This window comes from Equus quagga, chromosome 5, assembly GCF_021613505.1.
Source record: "Equus quagga isolate Etosha38 chromosome 5, UCLA_HA_Equagga_1.0, whole genome shotgun sequence".
Classification (NCBI taxonomy): domain Eukaryota; kingdom Metazoa; phylum Chordata; class Mammalia; order Perissodactyla; family Equidae; genus Equus; species Equus quagga.
In genome coordinates, this window is record NC_060271.1 from 32,839,948 (window position 1) to 32,858,882 (window position 18,935).

The 18,935-nt window shown below is 38.9% G+C and overlaps 1 protein-coding gene across 2 annotated transcripts in view; it reads left to right on the forward strand.

Annotated features, from left to right (window-relative positions):
• USP48 (ubiquitin specific peptidase 48) overlaps positions 1-18,935 on the forward strand; it is an 87,359-nt gene that overhangs the window by 31,669 nt on the left and 36,755 nt on the right. The window contains exons 5-11 of one of the 2 annotated variants that reach the window (XM_046661485.1): positions 205-329; positions 835-943; positions 3,455-3,588; positions 4,298-4,380; positions 12,989-13,168; positions 15,766-15,891; positions 16,950-17,099. In XM_046661485.1, coding sequence (XP_046517441.1) covers positions 205-329; positions 835-943; positions 3,455-3,588; positions 4,298-4,380; positions 12,989-13,168; positions 15,766-15,891; positions 16,950-17,099 — 907 coding nt within the window. Of the gene's footprint in view, positions 1-204; positions 330-834; positions 944-3,454; positions 3,589-4,297; positions 4,381-12,988; positions 13,169-15,762; positions 15,892-16,949; positions 17,100-18,935 lie in introns of both variants that reach the window. The other variant, XM_046661484.1, reaches the window with a different exon arrangement.

Sequence of the window (18,935 nt, forward strand, 5' to 3'; positions counted from 1 at the left end):
AGTATATTGCACATTTTCCTTGATTCCATTTCTAAAAATTCATATGTGGGCAAAAACTGATTCGACATAGCTCAAGGCCTTGTTTCAAAAGGCCAGGTTCAAAGTACAGATAGTTTCTGGAATATTTAACTTGTTACTATTTGTACTAGAAGTTGAAAAGCAAGATATGATTTTTCTTTTTATTAACCCAAACTTGTGTTGTAGGATGCCCAAGAATTTTCAAAGCTCTTTATGTCTCTTTTGGAAGATACTTTGTCTAAACAAAAGAATCCAGATGTTCGTAACATTGTCCAGCAGCAGTTCTGTGGGGAATATGCTTATGTAACTGTGTAAGTGTGTTTCAGCTTTTTCCTGGTCCATTTTATTCTCAGACAGTTGCTCATATGTTATCTAGTTTGCAGTTCAGTTCCAAATTATAGCTTTAGTGGGCTGTCATGGGACCTGAAATATTTATAGTCATCTATTTCCATGGGAACATGTAAACAATTGACTTAATAATTGCTGTTGAACCCACCCCGGTGTTGGGAAGTGTGTCTGAGCTCTTGCCATTTACTTTATGGCTGTGGGGTGAGCTGAAAGAGTAAGATTGGAGCCGGCTGGAATACTGAGAGAAAATGTAAAATAACTCTTAAAAATTTCCCTAATCATAAAATACATGGCCTCACCAATTGCTTCTTCTTTTTATTTGTCTTTTAAACACACATAGTGTAAGTAATTTCTGTGCGAGAGGACTAAGGCAATAAATGCTTCTTTACGTATTTGTAGGATGTAATGCAATAGAACGTTATTGGTTTTGCCACTCGATCTTAATTTTATCACTCTCTTTTATTGTAGTTGCAATCAGTGTGGCAGAGAGTCTAAGCTTTTATCAAAGTTTTATGAACTGGAGTTAAATATCCAAGGCCACAAACAGTTAACGGATTGTATCTCGGAATTTTTGAAGGTATTCAAATTTTGGTGTATATGTTGTTTCTGCTCATTGACAGCTACTTGCTACCATGAATTTTTTTTTGATTTAATGGATAAATTAACTCAACTTTTTCTACATATGAAGTGCCTCTGTTTATGTAATGATGTAGAAGAAACTTTGTAAATTATAATGTATTGAAGCAGGCTGTGTCTTAAAATAATTTTTGGTTCAGGTTATTTTATATGTCAAGTTATGTATGTGTAAAATTTTGTTGTGTGATTGGGTGCAGTAGAGCATTTAAGGAGATCTAAGCTGTTACCATCAGCTTAATTTACCTTTTCGTTTAATGAGAGCTAGACTGTGGAATGCAGATGTTTTACATCAGTATGGCCCTGCTTCAGTGCCTCCACTCCATTTTTCTACTTTCCGCATGTTTAGATTTATGTAGAGCTGTGGAAGTGTTTCCCTTTTGTTCTGAGTGGAACAGCTGCGAAGAGGAAACCTTTGTAACGAAGTAGGAGCAGACATGCAGCAAAATGGATGAGCTTATGGCATCGCTTCCTTTCTTAAAATATTTTTGTACTTTCCCTACCCATTTAGCACAACCATTAGCATGCTGGAAGTAGTCATTTATTGAATTCATTCAGCTAAACATTGATCGAGTGTGTACAGTGGTCGGGCACTTGTCAGCTGTTGGGGATAGCGATAGTGAATGAACAGACAAAAAAATTGCCTTCGAGGAGCTTTGAATTTAGTGGTATGGGAACCAGGGAGGGACAGTAAAATAAGGAAAATATGTAGTGTGTCAACTATAATAAGTGCTATGGAGACAAATAAAGCAGGGAAGCGGGATGGGGAATGTGGAATGAGGAGGGTGAGGTTGGTTGGAGTTTGAGATAAAATTATTGAAGGTGAAGGAGGGAGCAAAGCAAGAATCAGAGAGGAGTGTTCTAAGTGCAGACCCTGAGACGAGGACGTGCCTGGTAGTTTGAGGAACAGCAAGGAGGTCAGTGTGGCTGAAGTGAATAAGCAAGGGGAGAAGGCTAGAAAATGGAGTCGTAGAGGGAACTAAGGACCATATCAGCCAGGGCCTGGTATAGCTTTGTCAGGAGTCTGACTTAACTCTGAGCGAGATGAGAGCCATCAGAGGGTTGTGAGCAGAGGAGTGATACAATCTGTTTTAACCCTGGGTGCTATCTTGAGAATAGGCTGAAGATGGGACAAGGACAGACAGCAGGAGTTGATGGTGGCTTGGACCAAAGGTAAGCTGAAGAGGGGATAAGTAGTGTCTGGATTTTAGATATATTTTCAAAGTAGAGTTGATAAAATTTGCAGACTGGATCTGGAGAGACAGAAAGGAGTCAAGGATTACTGAGTCTTTGGCCTGAGCGGCTAGAGGAGTGGAGTCGCCATGTCCGGGATGGGAAGGACTGTGGGAGGAGCAGGTTTGGGAGAGGAATTAGGAGTTTGCATAGGGCACATTACACTTGAGAGGTACAGTTCAGGGGAGAAGTCGGGGCTGGATAAAACCGTCAAGGCAGTGACAGAGAGACGAGGACCAAGGACTGAGCAGGGACATTCAGACATTGAGGGATCAGGGAGATAGGGGCAGCTGGCAAAGGATGCTGAGGAGGACTGGCCAGTGAGGTAAGTGGAAAACAGGCGAGCATGGTATCTTGGAAGCCAAGTGAATAAAGTGGTGGTACTAGGATTGTATTACCTACAATAATCTGTATCAAAAAGCTATTACAGAAACATAGAAGAAAAATTTAGGAAAAAATCACTATTGGCTGTGACGTTGGAGTTTCCTGTGTTCCTTTTTTGGCTTTGTCTCATGAATGTTGTGAATATATATATGTGTAAAATTTTTTGTACATGTAATTTTGTATTCTGGTGCCCATATGCAGTTTCTACCCTTTTAAAACTGTTTTTAAGTTAATTTTGCATCAAAGTACACGTGATTTTTATTTTTTTCTTTTTGAGGAAGATTAGCCCTGAGCTAACTACTACCAATACTCCTCTTTTTGATGAGGAAGACTGGCCCTGAGCTAACATCTATGCCCATCTTCCTCTGCTCTATACATGGGACGCCTACCACAGCATGGCTTTTGCCCAGTGGTGCCATGTTTGCACCCGGGATTGGAACTGGCGAACCCCGGGCCGCCGAGAAGCGGAGTGTGCGAACTTAACCACTGCGCCACTGGGCCAGCCTCTGATTTTTCTTTTTTAAACCTACTTCCTTAGAATTCCCAGAAGTGGAATCGTTAGGACAAAAGACCTCAAATAAGTATTTTTAAAATCCTACATTTCAGAAAGAGGCACATCAATTTTAAATTTACAAATTAATAATGTCACACTGCCCAGCAGTGTCTGTTCCCTCACGTGTCCTTCATTATTTATAAAAGCTTGATTTTAAACAGCTAGAATGGGAGCTGTTAATTAAAATGAAATTGTGCTTTACACCAAAGATTTGATCACTTCTTTTAAATCTTTTCATCTTCTAATTTTTTTTTTTTTTAACTAATATGTCTTATTTCTGATCAGGAGGAAAAATTAGAAGGAGACAATCGATACTTCTGTGAAAACTGTCAAAGCAAACAGAACGCGACAAGGAAGATCCGCCTCCTCAGCCTTCCCTGCACCCTGAACTTACAGCTGATGCGCTTTGTCTTTGACAGGTGAGGGCGTGCGAGCTGCGCGGCTTGCTGCTCGCGGTGCGCCCGCACGCACGGACTTCACCTTAGAGGAGATGAGAAAATGCTTACAATCTGAAACGCTAGATTTGGGGGTGAAAGTTCTAGCTGGAGCCTCTCATTCTGAAATGCCAGTATTTCATGGTGTCATCACAAACTTCTTGAAGAAGCCAGGCATATATAAGTGAGAACTGGAAAAGGAGAGAATCCTTATGTTTTTATTCTGAGAAATTGTTAAAAACTGCATAGGAAAAGCAAACAGGAATGGAATTACCTTGACATTCTGTATTATTGTGTAAGAACTAGAGTAAAATTTCTGCGGCTTAAACGATCCCCCACCCCCATGGGAACAGATCTTTTAGTGTTAAATTCAGGTGATGTTTACACATCTGCGTTCCTTCTGTAAAGCAGGAGCATCCGTGGGGGTTTTTTGTGTGTGATTAAATTAAGACTTCTGGAAATGTGTTTTATTTGGAATCAGCACTTTAAATTTATACCTTTTAATCTATTGGTTATCCTTTGCCCAATTATAAGACAAGTGTTATGTTTACTGCTCATCGTACAGGTTTTTGGGCGAGATTGCTAAATGAAATCTACCTGCCTACTATGGAGTTTGTTAAAATAGCTGATAGAGCTTATACGATGTTTTATGATTGTTTTAAATATAAATATAATTAGCTTTCCTCTTGGTTAGGCAAACTGGACATAAGAAAAAGCTGAATACCTACATTGGCTTCTCAGAAATTTTGGATATGGAGCCTTATGTGGAACATAAAGGTAATGTTTTTGCTGAGCAGTGATGATTAGCATGTTCAGAGAATGTAACTTGTGATCTGCTTGTGATGAAGACAGAATAGCAGTTTACTACTAAATTTTATTTGCTGTCTGGGAACAAAGGCTTTTTAGGTGGGCCGAAATGTTACTTTCACTTTCTGTAAGGACATAATAAAGATTAGATGGTTCATCAGTATTTACCTAATTAAGACTATAAAAGAATAAAAAATGAGAAAAGTGTTTTACTGTTCCTGAACCCACACTTGATCCCTTAGTCCCAATACCATGTCTGTATGTCCTCATGACATTAAGTCTCTGAGCTGCCTCCATTCACGGAATCTTTTTTTTCTTTTTTAACATTTTATCAGAAACATTAGGTGGGGGCCGGGCTGGTGGTGCAGCAGTTAAGTTCGCGCATTCCACTTCGGTGGCCCGGGTTCATGGGTTTGGATTCCAGGTGCGGACATGGCACTGCTTGGCAAGCCATGCTGTGGTAGGTGTCCCACATATAAGGTAGAGGAAGATGGGCACAGATGTTAGCTCAGAGCCAGTCTTCCTCAGCAAAAAGAGGAGGATTGGCAGCAGATGTTAGCTCAGGGCTAATCTTCCTCAAGAAAACCCAAAAAACAACAACAAAAAAAATTAGGTGGCATAATTGCAATATTTATGCTGTAATTTTTCCTGTCTGTGACCACTGATAAGCTCTAGGATGCTGTGACATAGTTTGAACAAGAAATAATTTACTGTTTTTCTATTTTGGTGGTCTTCACCTTACCAAACAGGGTGAATCTTATTAGAGGAAAAATTAAAAATTGCCCTTTTGTTTCTCTTGCCCTGACTAGAAGACCTGTTTTATTTCCCTGTTAAGATTGATCTTAAAGTTTATGAAATTTTTTTTTTAAAGATTGACGCCTGAGCTAACATCTGTTACCAGTCTTCTGTTTTCTTCTTCTTGTCCCCAGAGGCCCCCAGTACGTGGTTGTATATTCTAGTTGTAGGCCCTTCTGGTTGTGGCATGTGAGACACCACCTCAGCATGGCCTGATGAGCAGTGCCGTGTCCGTCCTCAGGATCCAAACTGGTGAAACCCTGGGCCGCTGAAACAGAGTGCGCTAACTTAACCACTCAGCCATGGGGCCGGCCCCTGAAACTTTTTATATAGAAATTATATCATAAACTCTCTTTGCACGAAAAGGTTCTGGAGGCAGCTTACAATAGAAACAAGACATAAAACAAAACCTTTAAAAGAAATGATTGGGGAGGTTGAGGGTGATGTGTTAAATATTTAAGCTTTAAAATGTGTGATGCTCTATCGGTACTGTGGTTTAAAATTTGCACCTCCATGGAATAAGGAAAGCGTTTGTTTTTTTAAAGATTTTATTTTTCCTTTTTCTCCCCAAAGCCCCGCGGTACATAGTTGTATATTTTTAGTTGTGGGTCCTCCTAGTTGTGGCATGTGGGACATCACCTCAGCATGGCTCGATGAGCCATGCCGTGTCTGTGCCCAGGATGCGAACTGGCGAAACCCTGGGCTTCCGAAGCGGAGCGCGTGAACTAACCACTCGGCCACAGGCCCTGCCCCAGAAAGCATTTTTATAGACTTTGCTGCTGGACTTTGTTACTGTTACATTTGGCTGAAAGGATAAACTTAGCTGTGGTTCATTTCGTGTAGTATTTTTCTTCCTGCTTCCTTGTTCAGGCAATTGTTTGAAATTGGAGAAGTCTGATAGCCCTGGTTTCTCAGGGGCCAGAAACTTAGCAGATGTAAAATTAGCACTTCCCTTAACTCTGCTATAGGAGTTTGAGTAGTTCTTATTATCGTTATGAAATGCATTGCATGTTTGTCCAATTTGTACTGGAAGGAAAACAAGGAAGATATTTTTCAAATGGACTTGATAGGTCAAAATACCTGTAGAAATACTTAATTTTATTGTGTTGGTTTACTAAATGTAGCAAACTCTCAGTTTTTAAATAGAGAAATAAAAAATTTCTTCTTCTTTTAGAATTGTTAATTAGGATTGGTAAAATTAATCCAGTAGTTTGGAGTTATAGGCCTGTCTTTTGTAGGGTTGTAATGTTTGCTGTACAGATGTTCTACCTTATGCAGGTAGAATCTAAAAGCAGATTATCTTTTGTTAAAATTGCATAGGGTTTGGTTCATTGTAGATAAATTGGAAAATTCAGAAAGCATAAAGAAGAGAAATAAAAACCACCTGTAATTGTATCATTCAGATAACCAGTATTTATATTTTCCTATGTTATTCCTGTGTGTCTCCACACACACATCCACACAAAGCTGAGAGGATAGATTTAAAAGATGATCTGCTTTTTTTTTTTTTTTTTGAGGACGCTTAACCCTGAGCTAACATCCACTGCCAATCCTCCTCTCTCTTTTTGCTGAGGGAGGCTGACCCTGAGCTCACATCTGTGCCCATCTTCCTCTACTTTATATGTGGGACGCCTGCCACAGCATGGTTTGCTAAGTGGTGCCATGTCTGCACCCAGGATCAGAACCGGTGAACCCTGGGCCGCTGAAGTGGAATATGCGCACCCAACCACTGTGCCACCGGGCTGGCCCTGCTTTTTGTGTTTTGTTTGTTTGTTTGTTTTGCTGAAGAAGACTCGCCTTGAGCTAACACCTGTTGCTGGTCTTCCTCTTTTTGTGTGTGAGCTGCCACCTCAGCACGGCCACTGATGGATGGTATAGGTCTGCACGGGGGACCAGACCTGGGCTGCCGAAGCAGAGCAGGCTAAACCTAACCATCCCGCCAGCAGAGCTGGCACATAGAAGAACTGTTTTTAGAAGGAGAATTCACATGTTTCTTTAGATAGTGAGCATGCAGGTGTAAAAGATCTACAGACAGAGGGATCCTCATTCCTTGTACATTTAGCTCCTGACTTCTTAACTCACGTCCTGCCATAGTTCTTGGGGATTTTGATATCCCTGTAGACCACTTTGAGAGTCTGGTGACTGAATTTCATTCATAGAATGTCAGAAGAAACAAAATATATTTAAATATAGTTATCAAAATGCTAAGGCAAATTCGTGATACAATAATATAGGGGCACCTTACAGAATAGGTTCCAGTGGCTGATCAAAACTACCATAATTCTGAAGTTGATGAGTATAGTGCATTGATAAGAATAAATCAGGTTAACAGTGGTAATGTGATTTGAAAATTTTTGTGCTATGTGTTAGTAATAAAGTCATAGTTATTACTAATACTTCTCTGCTTTATTGTGTTCATTAATAATTTAGGGAATACTATTAAGAACTCCTGTTGTAGACATTTTTCCAGCTGATCTCATAACAACTTCTCTCCTTCAGTGGTCTTGTCTTCCACCCTTCCTCAGCCCTTCTGAAGGTCATACCCTACCTTGTCCTTCCATTGTTTAGATTTCATGCATCTCATTGTCTCCTCTTCCCCCTTTTCATTATAAAATATACCACATTTGTAAAAGTTCAAAATACGTAAATGTACATCTGGGAGAATTATTAAGGGTGAGCGTCTGCTTGAGCACCACCAGGTCCAGAAAGGAAGCATCTCCCATGCTGCGAAGCCCCCTGTACCCCGCTCCCAGTTACAACCTGCTTCTTCCCTCAACCGTAGCCGCTGATCTGACTTTTAGTGCACTCACCCCCTCTCCTTTTTTCTTTGCTTTGGTGTTTCCCTATATAAGTTTGCATCCCTAAGTGTTATGGTTTAGTTTACCCTTTCTCCTCTTGGAATATTGCCAGGCGAAACTTAACCCATGGTTAAGTCTTACGCTACGGCCTCTGCTCCTTCCTCTGAACTGTTGAAGGTAGCTGGAGAAAGACACCATCATAGATGCGTCCGTCTGCCTCTCAGATTCTTCTGTGTTGGAGAATTTCAAATTTATACAAAAACTTCAATCCAACTTGATCTTTTAACTGGATCAGTTAGTCCATTTCCACTTAATGTAATTATTGATATTTCCTTTAATTCAAATTTGTGTCACTTTTTATAGTTTCCTATTAACTTTATACCATTTTCAAGCTTCTCATTTCTCTAAACATAGAAAGCCTAGTTTTGTAATCCATGACTGACCTTGTTGGAGTATTGGGCAGGTTTGCTTCTGCTGTCTTAGCTGGTTCTTTTAATGTTGTATTGTTTTTTTGTACTTGGTTTTCTTTGACTGCTTGCTGGTTGTTGCATATGCAAAGTTTTTTATGGGAATTCCCTTAGGGCCAGGATGATGCCACTTCCTCCACAGATACCTTAGTTTTATTTCTGCCAGGCACCTGGGGTCCCTGCTAGTTAGGTATCATTACAAACTGAGTTCAGTGCATGAGGTCCCCTTGCTCACCCAAGCTGTAAGAACCCAGTATAAAGGCCTGTCTAACGCCCTGACATTTTTTTTCCATTCTCTTTCTGTTCCTCTGTTCAGGGCTAAGGAGTTTTTTTATGGTGTCCTGAGGTTGGGGAGATGGAGAGGCTGTCTTTGGTTCACCTTCACCATGCAGTAATTAGGAGAGTACAGTGGAGTAGAAAGAACAGTGGGTGGGTGAGTCCAGGAAAGGCCTAAAATGTGGAGTGTGGAGATGCCCACCAGGTGGGGCTAGCCTAGGATAGTCTGATAACTATTTTGTTCTTTTAGTAGTTAACCTAGAAATTATAACATGCATACTTAACTCGAGTTAATACCTTTACCCTCTAAAAGCAGTACAAGGACATCAAGCCACTAAGAAATCAATCTTCTGCTAAATTATTTTTCATATGTATTTTAGTTCTACCTATTTTTTTAAAAAAGAAACTCCTAGTATGCTTTATCATATGTAAGACTATTGGTGTTTAGTTTACCCACCTCCTTTGTTTATCAGTCCTTTCTGTATTCTAGACTTTCCTTCTGGAATCACTTTTTTCTCTTGAATTAGAGCTTATAAAATTATTAAGGGTCTGTTGGCAACAAATTTTTTTCACAGATCATTGTCTGAAAATGTCTGTCTTGTGAAGTTTATTTTCTCTGAGTAGGGACGTTTTCAGTCAGCATTGTAGAGATTCTGTTGTCTTGGGGCCTTCGTTGCTGTGGAGAAGTTGCTTGCAGCCTAATTGTTCTTTATTGGTAGCCTGTTCTATTTTGTCTTATTTTAGGATTTTTTTCTTTGGGTTTGGTGTTCTGCCATGTCACTGACCTGTGTGGGTTGAATTTTTGTGTGTGTGTGTGTGTGAGGAAGATTAGTCCTGAGCCAACATCTGTTGCGAATCTCCCTCTTTTTTTCTATTTTTTTTTTTTTTTGCTTGAGGAAGACCAGCTTTGAGCCAACATCTGCCCCAGTCTTCCTCTGTTCTGTGTGTGGGTTGCTACCGCAGCATGGCTGACAAGTGGTATAGGTCTGTGCCTGGGATCTGAACCTGTGAACTTGGGCCGCCAAAGCAGGAGCGCTCCAGACTTAATCACTACGCCACAGGGCTGGCCCCTGGGTTGAATTTTTAACACATTTATCCTCCCTACAAGAGCATTCAAAAATTTCTCAACCATTCTCTCTTAAAATTTTGTCTCTTCTCCTTCTGGAATTCCATTAGATGTATGTTAAGACTTTCTCACTCGGCCCTCCTACCTCTTTGTTGTTTTGTCCTGCATTCTGCGTAATTTCTTCAACTCTCCCTTCTACTTTGTTGATTCTCTGTTCACCTGAACCTAAGCTGCTGTTAGACCTTTCTGTAGAGTTTTTGAGTCTAAGTTATTGTAATTTTCATTTCTAGAAGTTCAGTTTGGTTCTTTATCGTATCTGATTTTCATTTTTATAATCTCTCTCTCTTTTTTTTTTTTTTTGAGGAAGATTAGCCCTGAGCTAACATCTGCTGCCAGTCTTCCTCTTTTTGCTGAGGAAGACTGGCCCTAAACTAACATCTGTGCCCATCTTCCTCTACTTTGTGTGTGGGATGCCTGCCACAGCATGGCTTGACAAGCGGTGCCACGTCCACACCTGGGATCCAAACCGGCGAAGCAGAACGTGTGAACTTAACTGCTGTGCCACTGGGCTGGCCCCTCATTTTTATAAACTCTTATTCTTTACTTTCAGTTTTAATTCCATCATTTATTTCTTTAAACATCCTTAACATTCCATTTGTTGATTTATTTTTACTTTTCCTGGTAACTGAGATGAAAATCTTGGTGGGTTTTGTTTTGCTATCTGTTGTGTTTGCTCCCTTTCAGTTATAGTGACTTGTGTCCTTACGTGATGTGTGTGTGTGTTTGATTGAATTAGTATTCCTTAGGACTGTCACTCATCCCAGGACCACATTTAAGTAAACTCTTGGCTTAGGGTTTTTCTGACTTCCTAGGTAGTGTGAATTCTTGGTAGAAATATTCATGAGGGCTAGTTTCTTAAGAAGGTGTGATGGGAGATTTGGTTTTTTTCTCACTGCCAAGTATCAAAGTAAGTATAAGGCAGATAATTAGATAATTTTTTCCTACCGTTTCCTGTGCAGGGCGGGTTCATTTCTTCTGTGTCTTAAACTGAAGAACCTTAGTTTCATGGTGGGCATCTCCTGCTAGACTCCTCACCTTTTATGGACCTTAGCTTTTATCTCTGGTCCCACAAGCCTCTTCAATGTCAAAAAACAAAGTTCAGGTTGATCCAGATTCACCTAATACTCTCAGGAGGAAATTGTTTTCATTGTTCTTACCTTCCTAGCTTCCTGCCTTCACATAGTATTTGGCTTCTGAGAATTCTTGTTTTCTTGTCAGCTAATGAATGTATTTTAAAAGATTTAAAATATTTTTATCTTATCCAGTGTTTTTTTTTTTTTTTTTTTTTTTTTTTTTTTAAAGATTTTATTTTTTCCTTTTTCTCCCCAAAGCCCCCCGGTACATTGTTGTGTATTCTTCGTTGTGGGTTCTTCTAGTTGTGGCATGTGGGACGCTGCCTCAGCGTGGTCTGATGAGCAGTGCCATGTCCGCGCCCAGGATTCGAACTGACGAAACACTGGGCCGCCTACAGCGGAGCGCGCGAACTTAACCACTCGGCCACGGGGCCAGCCCCTATCTTATCCAGTGTTTTAAATCATTTTCAGCTGGGGTGGGTTAGGTGGGTTTTGGTCCAGGTATTAATCTGCATTTCTGTGTCCCCCACCGAGCGACAGGAATGTAGGGACTTTGTCATTTCTGTTAACTGCTGTATCCTTCATGCCCAAAACTGTCCAGCATGTTTGTTATTTCTTTAAGGTGATTGGCCATACCTTGTGACTGACACATTGCACTTTTAAGGAAATAATGATGAAATAGTCAAAGATGTGCAAAGATTTTTACTACAAAGAGAATTATTGTTTATAATGGCCCTAAAATGCTACCAGTTTAAATGTCCAACAACGTAAGAGTGGTTCAGTATATTTCAGTACTTGTATATAGTCATTATAAATAATTTTTAGAATGTTTAATGATGTGGAAGGGTATTAATGATATATTTTTTATAAAAAACTTCAGGTTTCAATATTAATATTGGTTATGTCTGTGTTGTGAGATTGCTAATAAAGTTTTTGTTTTCTAATATTTAGTAACAAAAGGTGAAGTGTTCTTTTCCAACACATACCTAATTTCCTCCCTATAATTGGTTTCAGTTTAGAATCTTTAAAAGATTTTTTTCGAACTTTAAAATATTTTATCTTAAAGTGTAAATGCATTCATTTGCTGATATGGTGACGTATGGGTAAAGCCTTCTCTTCTTGCCTAAACCATGTGTATAATATGTAGGCTGTGATTTGTAGGTTTTCTTTATTTAAAGTAGAATAAGAATTTTAAATACGTATGAAGAAATCTGAGTGCAGAATCATTCTAGATTTTTAATGTTTTCTCCTCTGTCATTTCCAATTGTCTTGACTACACCTATTTTGAAAGCAGTTTTTCTTTTCTTTTTTTTTTTTTTTGAGGAACATTAGCCCTGAGCTAACATCTGCTGCCAATCCTCCTCTTTTTTCTGAGGAAGACTGGCCCTGAGCTAACATCCCTGCCCATCTTCCTCCATTTTATATGTGGGACGCCTACCACGGCATGGCTTGCCAAGCAGTGCCATGTCTGCACCCGGGATCCGAACCGGTGAACCCCGGGCTGCTGAAGTGGAACTTGCTCACTTAACCACTGCACCACCAGGCCAGCCCGCTGCGCCACCAGGCCGGCCCGCTGCAAGCAGTTTTTCTTAATGACTTACCTCCAGTTTTTTCTAAAACATTTTTTCCTTTTTTCTAGAAACAGTAGCTTTTTAGTTTTGTACTCATATCTCCTTAGTTTGTGTAGTTTTTGTAGTAAGTTGGAGAATATTAAGTTGATTCTTAGGAAGCATATGGCTCAGTCAGCTTATGCAGAAGGGCCAAATATGATGCAGAATAGCTTCATAACCCCCGGTGCCCAGAATGCCATAGCTTTTCCTCTGTGTATTTTGCAGAGGGAATGGAGAGTTAATACAGTGAGCTGCTTAAGACAATGTCTACTACGTTATTTTGTAGGACCTAATTTTTTTTTTGTCTTAGGTGTGACAGGTTTTAAATTCTATCAGGTGTACAAAGAATTGTAATCTTTACAATTCAGTCTCAGGATATAAGAAGAAATATTGTTAATCAAAATTTCTTTCCCTTTCTCCCTCTCTGTTCTAGGTGGGTCCTATGTGTATGAGCTCAGTGCAGTTCTCATACACAGAGGAGTGAGTGCTTATTCTGGCCACTACATTGCCCATGTGAAAGATCCACAGTCCGGTGAATGGTATAAGTTTAATGACGAAGACATAGAAAAGATGGAGGGGAAGAAATTACAACTAGGGATTGAGGAAGATCTAGGTAAAACCTTTAAGTTGTGAGTGCCCTTTTAAAATATAAATTTTTTTTTACTGGAAATATTTGTGATAACTTATGGCCCAAGATTTTTAGGAACTATCAAGGATATTTGCATTTCTTAAACACATATAAAATCTCTGAATATCTTTTATTAGCAATGCTGAATGTTATAAAAAATTATTCTTTTCCAGAGATGGTTTACATAATGTCGTGTTTTCAGTACAGTCTGAAGGCAAATATTTAATTTTCAGTTTCAGGTTAATTGTGTGTGGGGAGAGGAGAGGCTGGTGAGTATTAAGCTAAAAATGATGAACAGTAGATTTAATATAGTAGGATTTGTAGTCCTTTGCTCTGGGCCAGGAAATTTCCCTGGGGGAAGTAACTATAGCAGGGCAACGTCGCTCCAAGAACAGTGTCTGCTTCTCCCCATTGAGTGTCTTATCCCTTCCCTGGAGTGCGGAGCAGTGCGTCTGGGGAGTAAGCTGCTTGCTGTTCTCTAGTGATGAGGTGTGCCATAAAAAGTACTTGAAATAGGATCCTAGGATGTAGCTCTCATCACCTCAGTTTTCTTGGGCCAAAATACATGCTTATTCCCTAAAGGAGTGAACAGTACTTCTAGTAGGGGCCATCTTGGCTGAGGTTTTCATCACTTTCTTACCATGTTTGTCATTTTTGGGTGAGGTTCAGACTGGGATAAATAAGAGAAAAAGAATGGGAATAGGAACGTGTGAACTTAACTGCTGTGCCACCGGGCCAGCCCCAGGTCTTCTCTACGTTTAAATCACATGCAGGTGCTTATAGACATTCGGCAGTCTCGCTCCCGGTTTACCCAGTAATACCCAAGTTCTTAACATTTGCTAATATTTCTTCTTATTGTGATACCCTTACTAGGAACAAAATTGACATGTAGCTTTAAATTGAATAGTTTTTGTTTCATTCGACTGTTCTTTACTCAGCTTATTTGATCCATCTTATTTTTAGTCAGAAAATTGTAGGATTAAGAGCCTTGTTAAGGTGCTCCTGTCTATCTTCTACGTATAGAAGTCCTAAACTTTAAAACTGTCCAGGAGAAAGACTCTGCACCTATCAGGATCCCATTTCAGCGTTTTAATCTCTCTCACTGTTACATGCAACTTACATCACAGCTTTCATCTGTTGTTTTCTTTTTATCAAAAATAGCAGATACTCATTCATTAAATTCCACTAGTCATTCATTACTGTATTCTGTCATGAACTTTTATGAATCATTTTATATTCCACCTTATACAGAATAATGAACATCTTAAGTCTTAATACTTTTCAGTTAGAAATGACTAACTTCCTCTTCCCTGTGCCTCCTGAGATTTTTAATTCCCTTGACAGTGGTCTTCAGACTTTGTTGTTCCTGTAGTCTCTATAAGAATATTGAGCAACTTTGTATTGCTTTACTCATTTTGAATTCCAGCAGTTTTCATCATAAATTTAAATAGTTCCAAATAATGTAACTTCTGACATTATAAATATTGAAAGTTAAACTGCAGCATCACTCTTTTAAGAGTGTCCAAATGAAATTAAGTAACAGATTCGAACACTCACATCATTCTTTTCAAAGATACGTGAATTGGTCTGTTTTTTTATGGCAGGGCATTTTTAATACTTCTCTTTTCTCCTGTACTAGTATTTCCATTGCACTGACCCTGTGGAATTTTATTGTAATGGAATATGCTAAGTTTTCTGTAACCACAAAGCCCTAAGTAGTTAAAAAGTTCTGGATTGAGCTTTTTTTTAAATTATAAATATCACTACGTAATTGATCAAATTAATATGTTATAAATTTTAAATTAAACCCAAAAACTTTTACTGTGAATATATCTTTTAATGACACGAATGGGACTTTTTGGTCACTGGGTGAGGTTGTATCTTTCTTTTGTAAAGTGGGAGACGGATGACTGAGGAAGGAAAGATGGAAACCATCAGTGGAACCTCAACTTCAAGGCAGATGAATTTTAGAAAAGCACATGGTGAACTGAGGATCTGCTATTGATTCCTCATAACTATCGATGCCCACACACCCCTAACCGGAACTTAACAGGAAGGTTACCCTGGGGTGGTCAAACCCAATCTGAAGATCACTTTCATGTGATGTACTTGCCATGTAAAACACTTAATAACGTTTTCCACTTGCTACTGAATGGACAGAGTTTAGTGGTTAATCTTGCTGCTCATTGGCACTTATTTCACTCACTCTTTTGAATGTGCCATTTTATTTTTTTGAGCAATTAAGTCTGGATTTATTTTTATAATTTAAGGCCAACATCAAAATAAACTTATAGTAGCCGTACTTTTCTTCCAGGTTTGTCCTCATGAAAAATAGTACTTTCTTATTATCTTTTGAAAATGGACTATGGTGGGCGGGGAGAGTGGGGTATAAACTTGTTCAAATGTTCAAACATCCAAAGAGCCTGCTCAGTTTGCATTGCAGTTCCATCTTTCGGATCCGTGTTAAAGTGTCTGGAGTGTGTATTTCAGGAATTGTTTACTCTGCACCCCCCCCCCCCCAAAGAATGAACAGCCTGTAGGCATTCTAATGTAATTATCTTTTGATTTCTGTACCTCAGCAGAGCCTTCTAAGTCCCAGACTCGTAAACCCAAGTGTGGCAAAGGAACCCACTGCTCCCGAAATGCATACATGTTGGTTTATAGACTGCAGACTCAAGAAAAACCCAACACGACTGTGCAGGTACCAGGTAAGCAATTTTCCAGGATTATATGTCAGGCAAATATTTTAAAGATTTTTTCTTTTCCCCTTTTTCTCCCAAAGCCCCCCTGGTACAAAGTTGTGTATTTTTAGTTGTGGGTCCCTCCAGTTGTGAAGGCAAATATTTTAGAATACCATGCCTCAAAGGTCAGTGACAAGAACAGATTGCTTTCATTTATCACAATAGGCTGATTGCATTTGATAAATGTTGGTGAAGGTAGGTATAATCACAAATTCGCTTTAAAGTAGTGAGTTTTTTGAATAAGAGAGCCTTTAACAGAACTATTCCACTGACCTTCAACCCAAAGAAAAGTAAAAGCAATTAAAAAAAAAAATCCTATAGGTAATCAAGACAATTAATCAAGGTAATCAATCCTATAAGGAATCAATGTTTTTAAAGAGCAGTTTAGTTTTATTTTGTTCAGTTTTTAAAGCACTTGTGGGTTTTAGCCAGTCATTTATTAATTTTCTTTCTTTTTTTCTTTTTGGTGAGGAAGATTCATGCTGAGCTAACATCTGTGCCAGTCTTCCTGTATTTTGTATGTGGGAAGCTGCCACAGCATGGCTTGATAAGTGGTGTGTAGGTCTGCACCCAGGATCTGAACCCGCAAACCCTGGGCCACACTGCTGAAGTGGAGTGTGTGACCTTAAGCACTATGCCACCAGCCCCCTCTTTTTTATGAAAAAAAAAAAAAAAGAAAATGCAAGAGTTGCTGCTGGCCTGAAGGCAGCCTTTAGTTATTTTACCTAATACCATTCTATGCTCTGTGGCACTGTCTACTTTGGAGTGGCGTTTCTGAGCCATTTGATGGTTCCAGTTGGCTGATGACATCACGGAGAAGCAGATGAGGGAATCACCTCGTATGATTCCAGTTGCTGTCTTCAGTTTTACTTCGGCTTTCAGGTTGGAGATCTCTAACAGAAAGGGAGACCACAGTAGGAAGTTGCCACCAAAATCTTAGCCATTATTCGATATAATTTAGAGATTAGCATGGTTCTATGTGTTTGAAAACAAGATAAAGTTTTTTGCCGTTCCGTTTTGAACAGCCTTTCTTCAAGAGCTGGTGGAGCGGGATAATTCCAAGTTTGAGGAGTGGTGTATTGAAATGGCCGAGATGCGTAAGCAAAGCGTGGACAAAGGAAAAGCAAAGCACGAAGAGGTCAAGGAGCTGTACCAAAGGTTACCTGCTGGAGCTGGTCTGTAAGATATTCTGGGACAGCACTGTTGCCATTGAGTGCCTTGTTGCTTTTATGTTCACAAATGTGTATGAACAAACTTTCCCCTACCTTTTCATATAATCCACTAATGCCAGCTTATGTGCTATAAAATCACTATGTAAACCAGCAAGCAATAACTTGATGTGTAGCATTACATATACTTTTCATTATCATGTACTTTTAAAAACGGGAAGCTCTTAATAAATTATAAGGTTTTAGGTCAGCACTCTGCATATATGACTCTTGTAGATATTTTTGTGAGATATTAGCTTGTTCTTAAGGAAAAATCTGATTGGGTTACTATGGAAGCAACTCTCCTGTTCTGTTTCCTTGCATACTTTGTGCATTGACAGTATTACCAGGCATTCTTTGATATGAGTACTATCTTTTATGATACTATTAGACTAATTTGAAATTTAATATCAAATATTATGCTAAGAATAGGAAAGCTTTCTGCTGACCTTTAATTTCGTAAGAATTATCCCACTTAATCTAGCTCATCCCTTTACTGTATATGTTTATTCAAGTTTACCTAGCGCCTCAAAAAGGAAACATCAACTTTTTAAGGCTGGTATGCCATTTGTAATGATCTGTTGTCTTTGTCATTTCATAGACATGAATTTCCCATACCCAATTCCTACTTAAAGAAGAGAGGCAATTTAATCCTAATTTTAGAAAATAAATACTCAAGCATAATTGTACTTGTGGTTTTGTCTTTTTGATATCTTAATTTTCCATTGTTATAACTTTAGACAAAAGATGAAGATAAATTGCTAAGAATAACTCTTAAAAGTTCTTTCTAAACTACATCTTAATTTGATTCTGACCTTTCTTTGTAACCTCTTACTCTGTCCCAAGGGTCAGGGTTAACCTAAAGAATTAGACTGACCTTAATTTTACTGGAAATGAACATATGATTCAAATCTCTAAATTTATTCAAAGGAGTTGGGACCTAGAAATCTATTTTTTGAACTTTATTCACAGTTTTCTGTATTCACTGGACAAGAGCAGGGTACTTACTGCATCTGAAGTAAAATGCTCTTTTGAACCACTCTTGAAAACTGCTCTTTAAAACTCTGGTCCAGAGATGTTATCGGTCAAGTTAACACGTACTTGTGCTTCTCTTGGCTGTTTTCATTCAGTCTGTAAGAACCTGTGCTTACATTCTTGGTAAAAGTATTATACCAATTATGAGCTTTATGATTTTTTCCCATTTGCAGTAAACTTGCATAGTAGAAGGTCCATGCTGTCCTAAAGTGTAAAATCCCAAAGCTAATGGCCATGGTTTTGTGCTGCCAACCGAAGTCTTTTGTTACGCATTTTCTAAATCTTATCTTTGCTTGTGAACATATTTAAAGAAGAGTCACTTATTCTAAAATAGAAACCTTTGGCTCTTTTTATTTAAATTGAAATAAACTGTCTCTAAATAATCTTAAATTATCTCTAGGTAAAGTGTTTCAAATATTTTTGATGCCACAATCTTTCTGAACTTCAAAGCTTTCCAAAAGAAAATTCTGTATGTTCAATATCCAGGCATTTAAAAAAAATTATAAATAACTTTGAACCAAAATGTACATTTCCCTCTGGCAAACATTTTAACAATTGCTTTCCCGGTTTTTCAAATGCTGAGATTTTATGCAGTTCGTTATCTCCGACCTGTTAACTGGAGAGAATTCTCATTTCCCTCTGGTCTTGGTTATCCCTGCCTTTGGAAGGTGATGCTTAGGTCGTTTACTGAATCACAAATAACAGAAAACATGTCTGAGAACCTGCCCGGAGTCTCTAGTGCAGAAACATCTAGTGTAGGAACTTCCG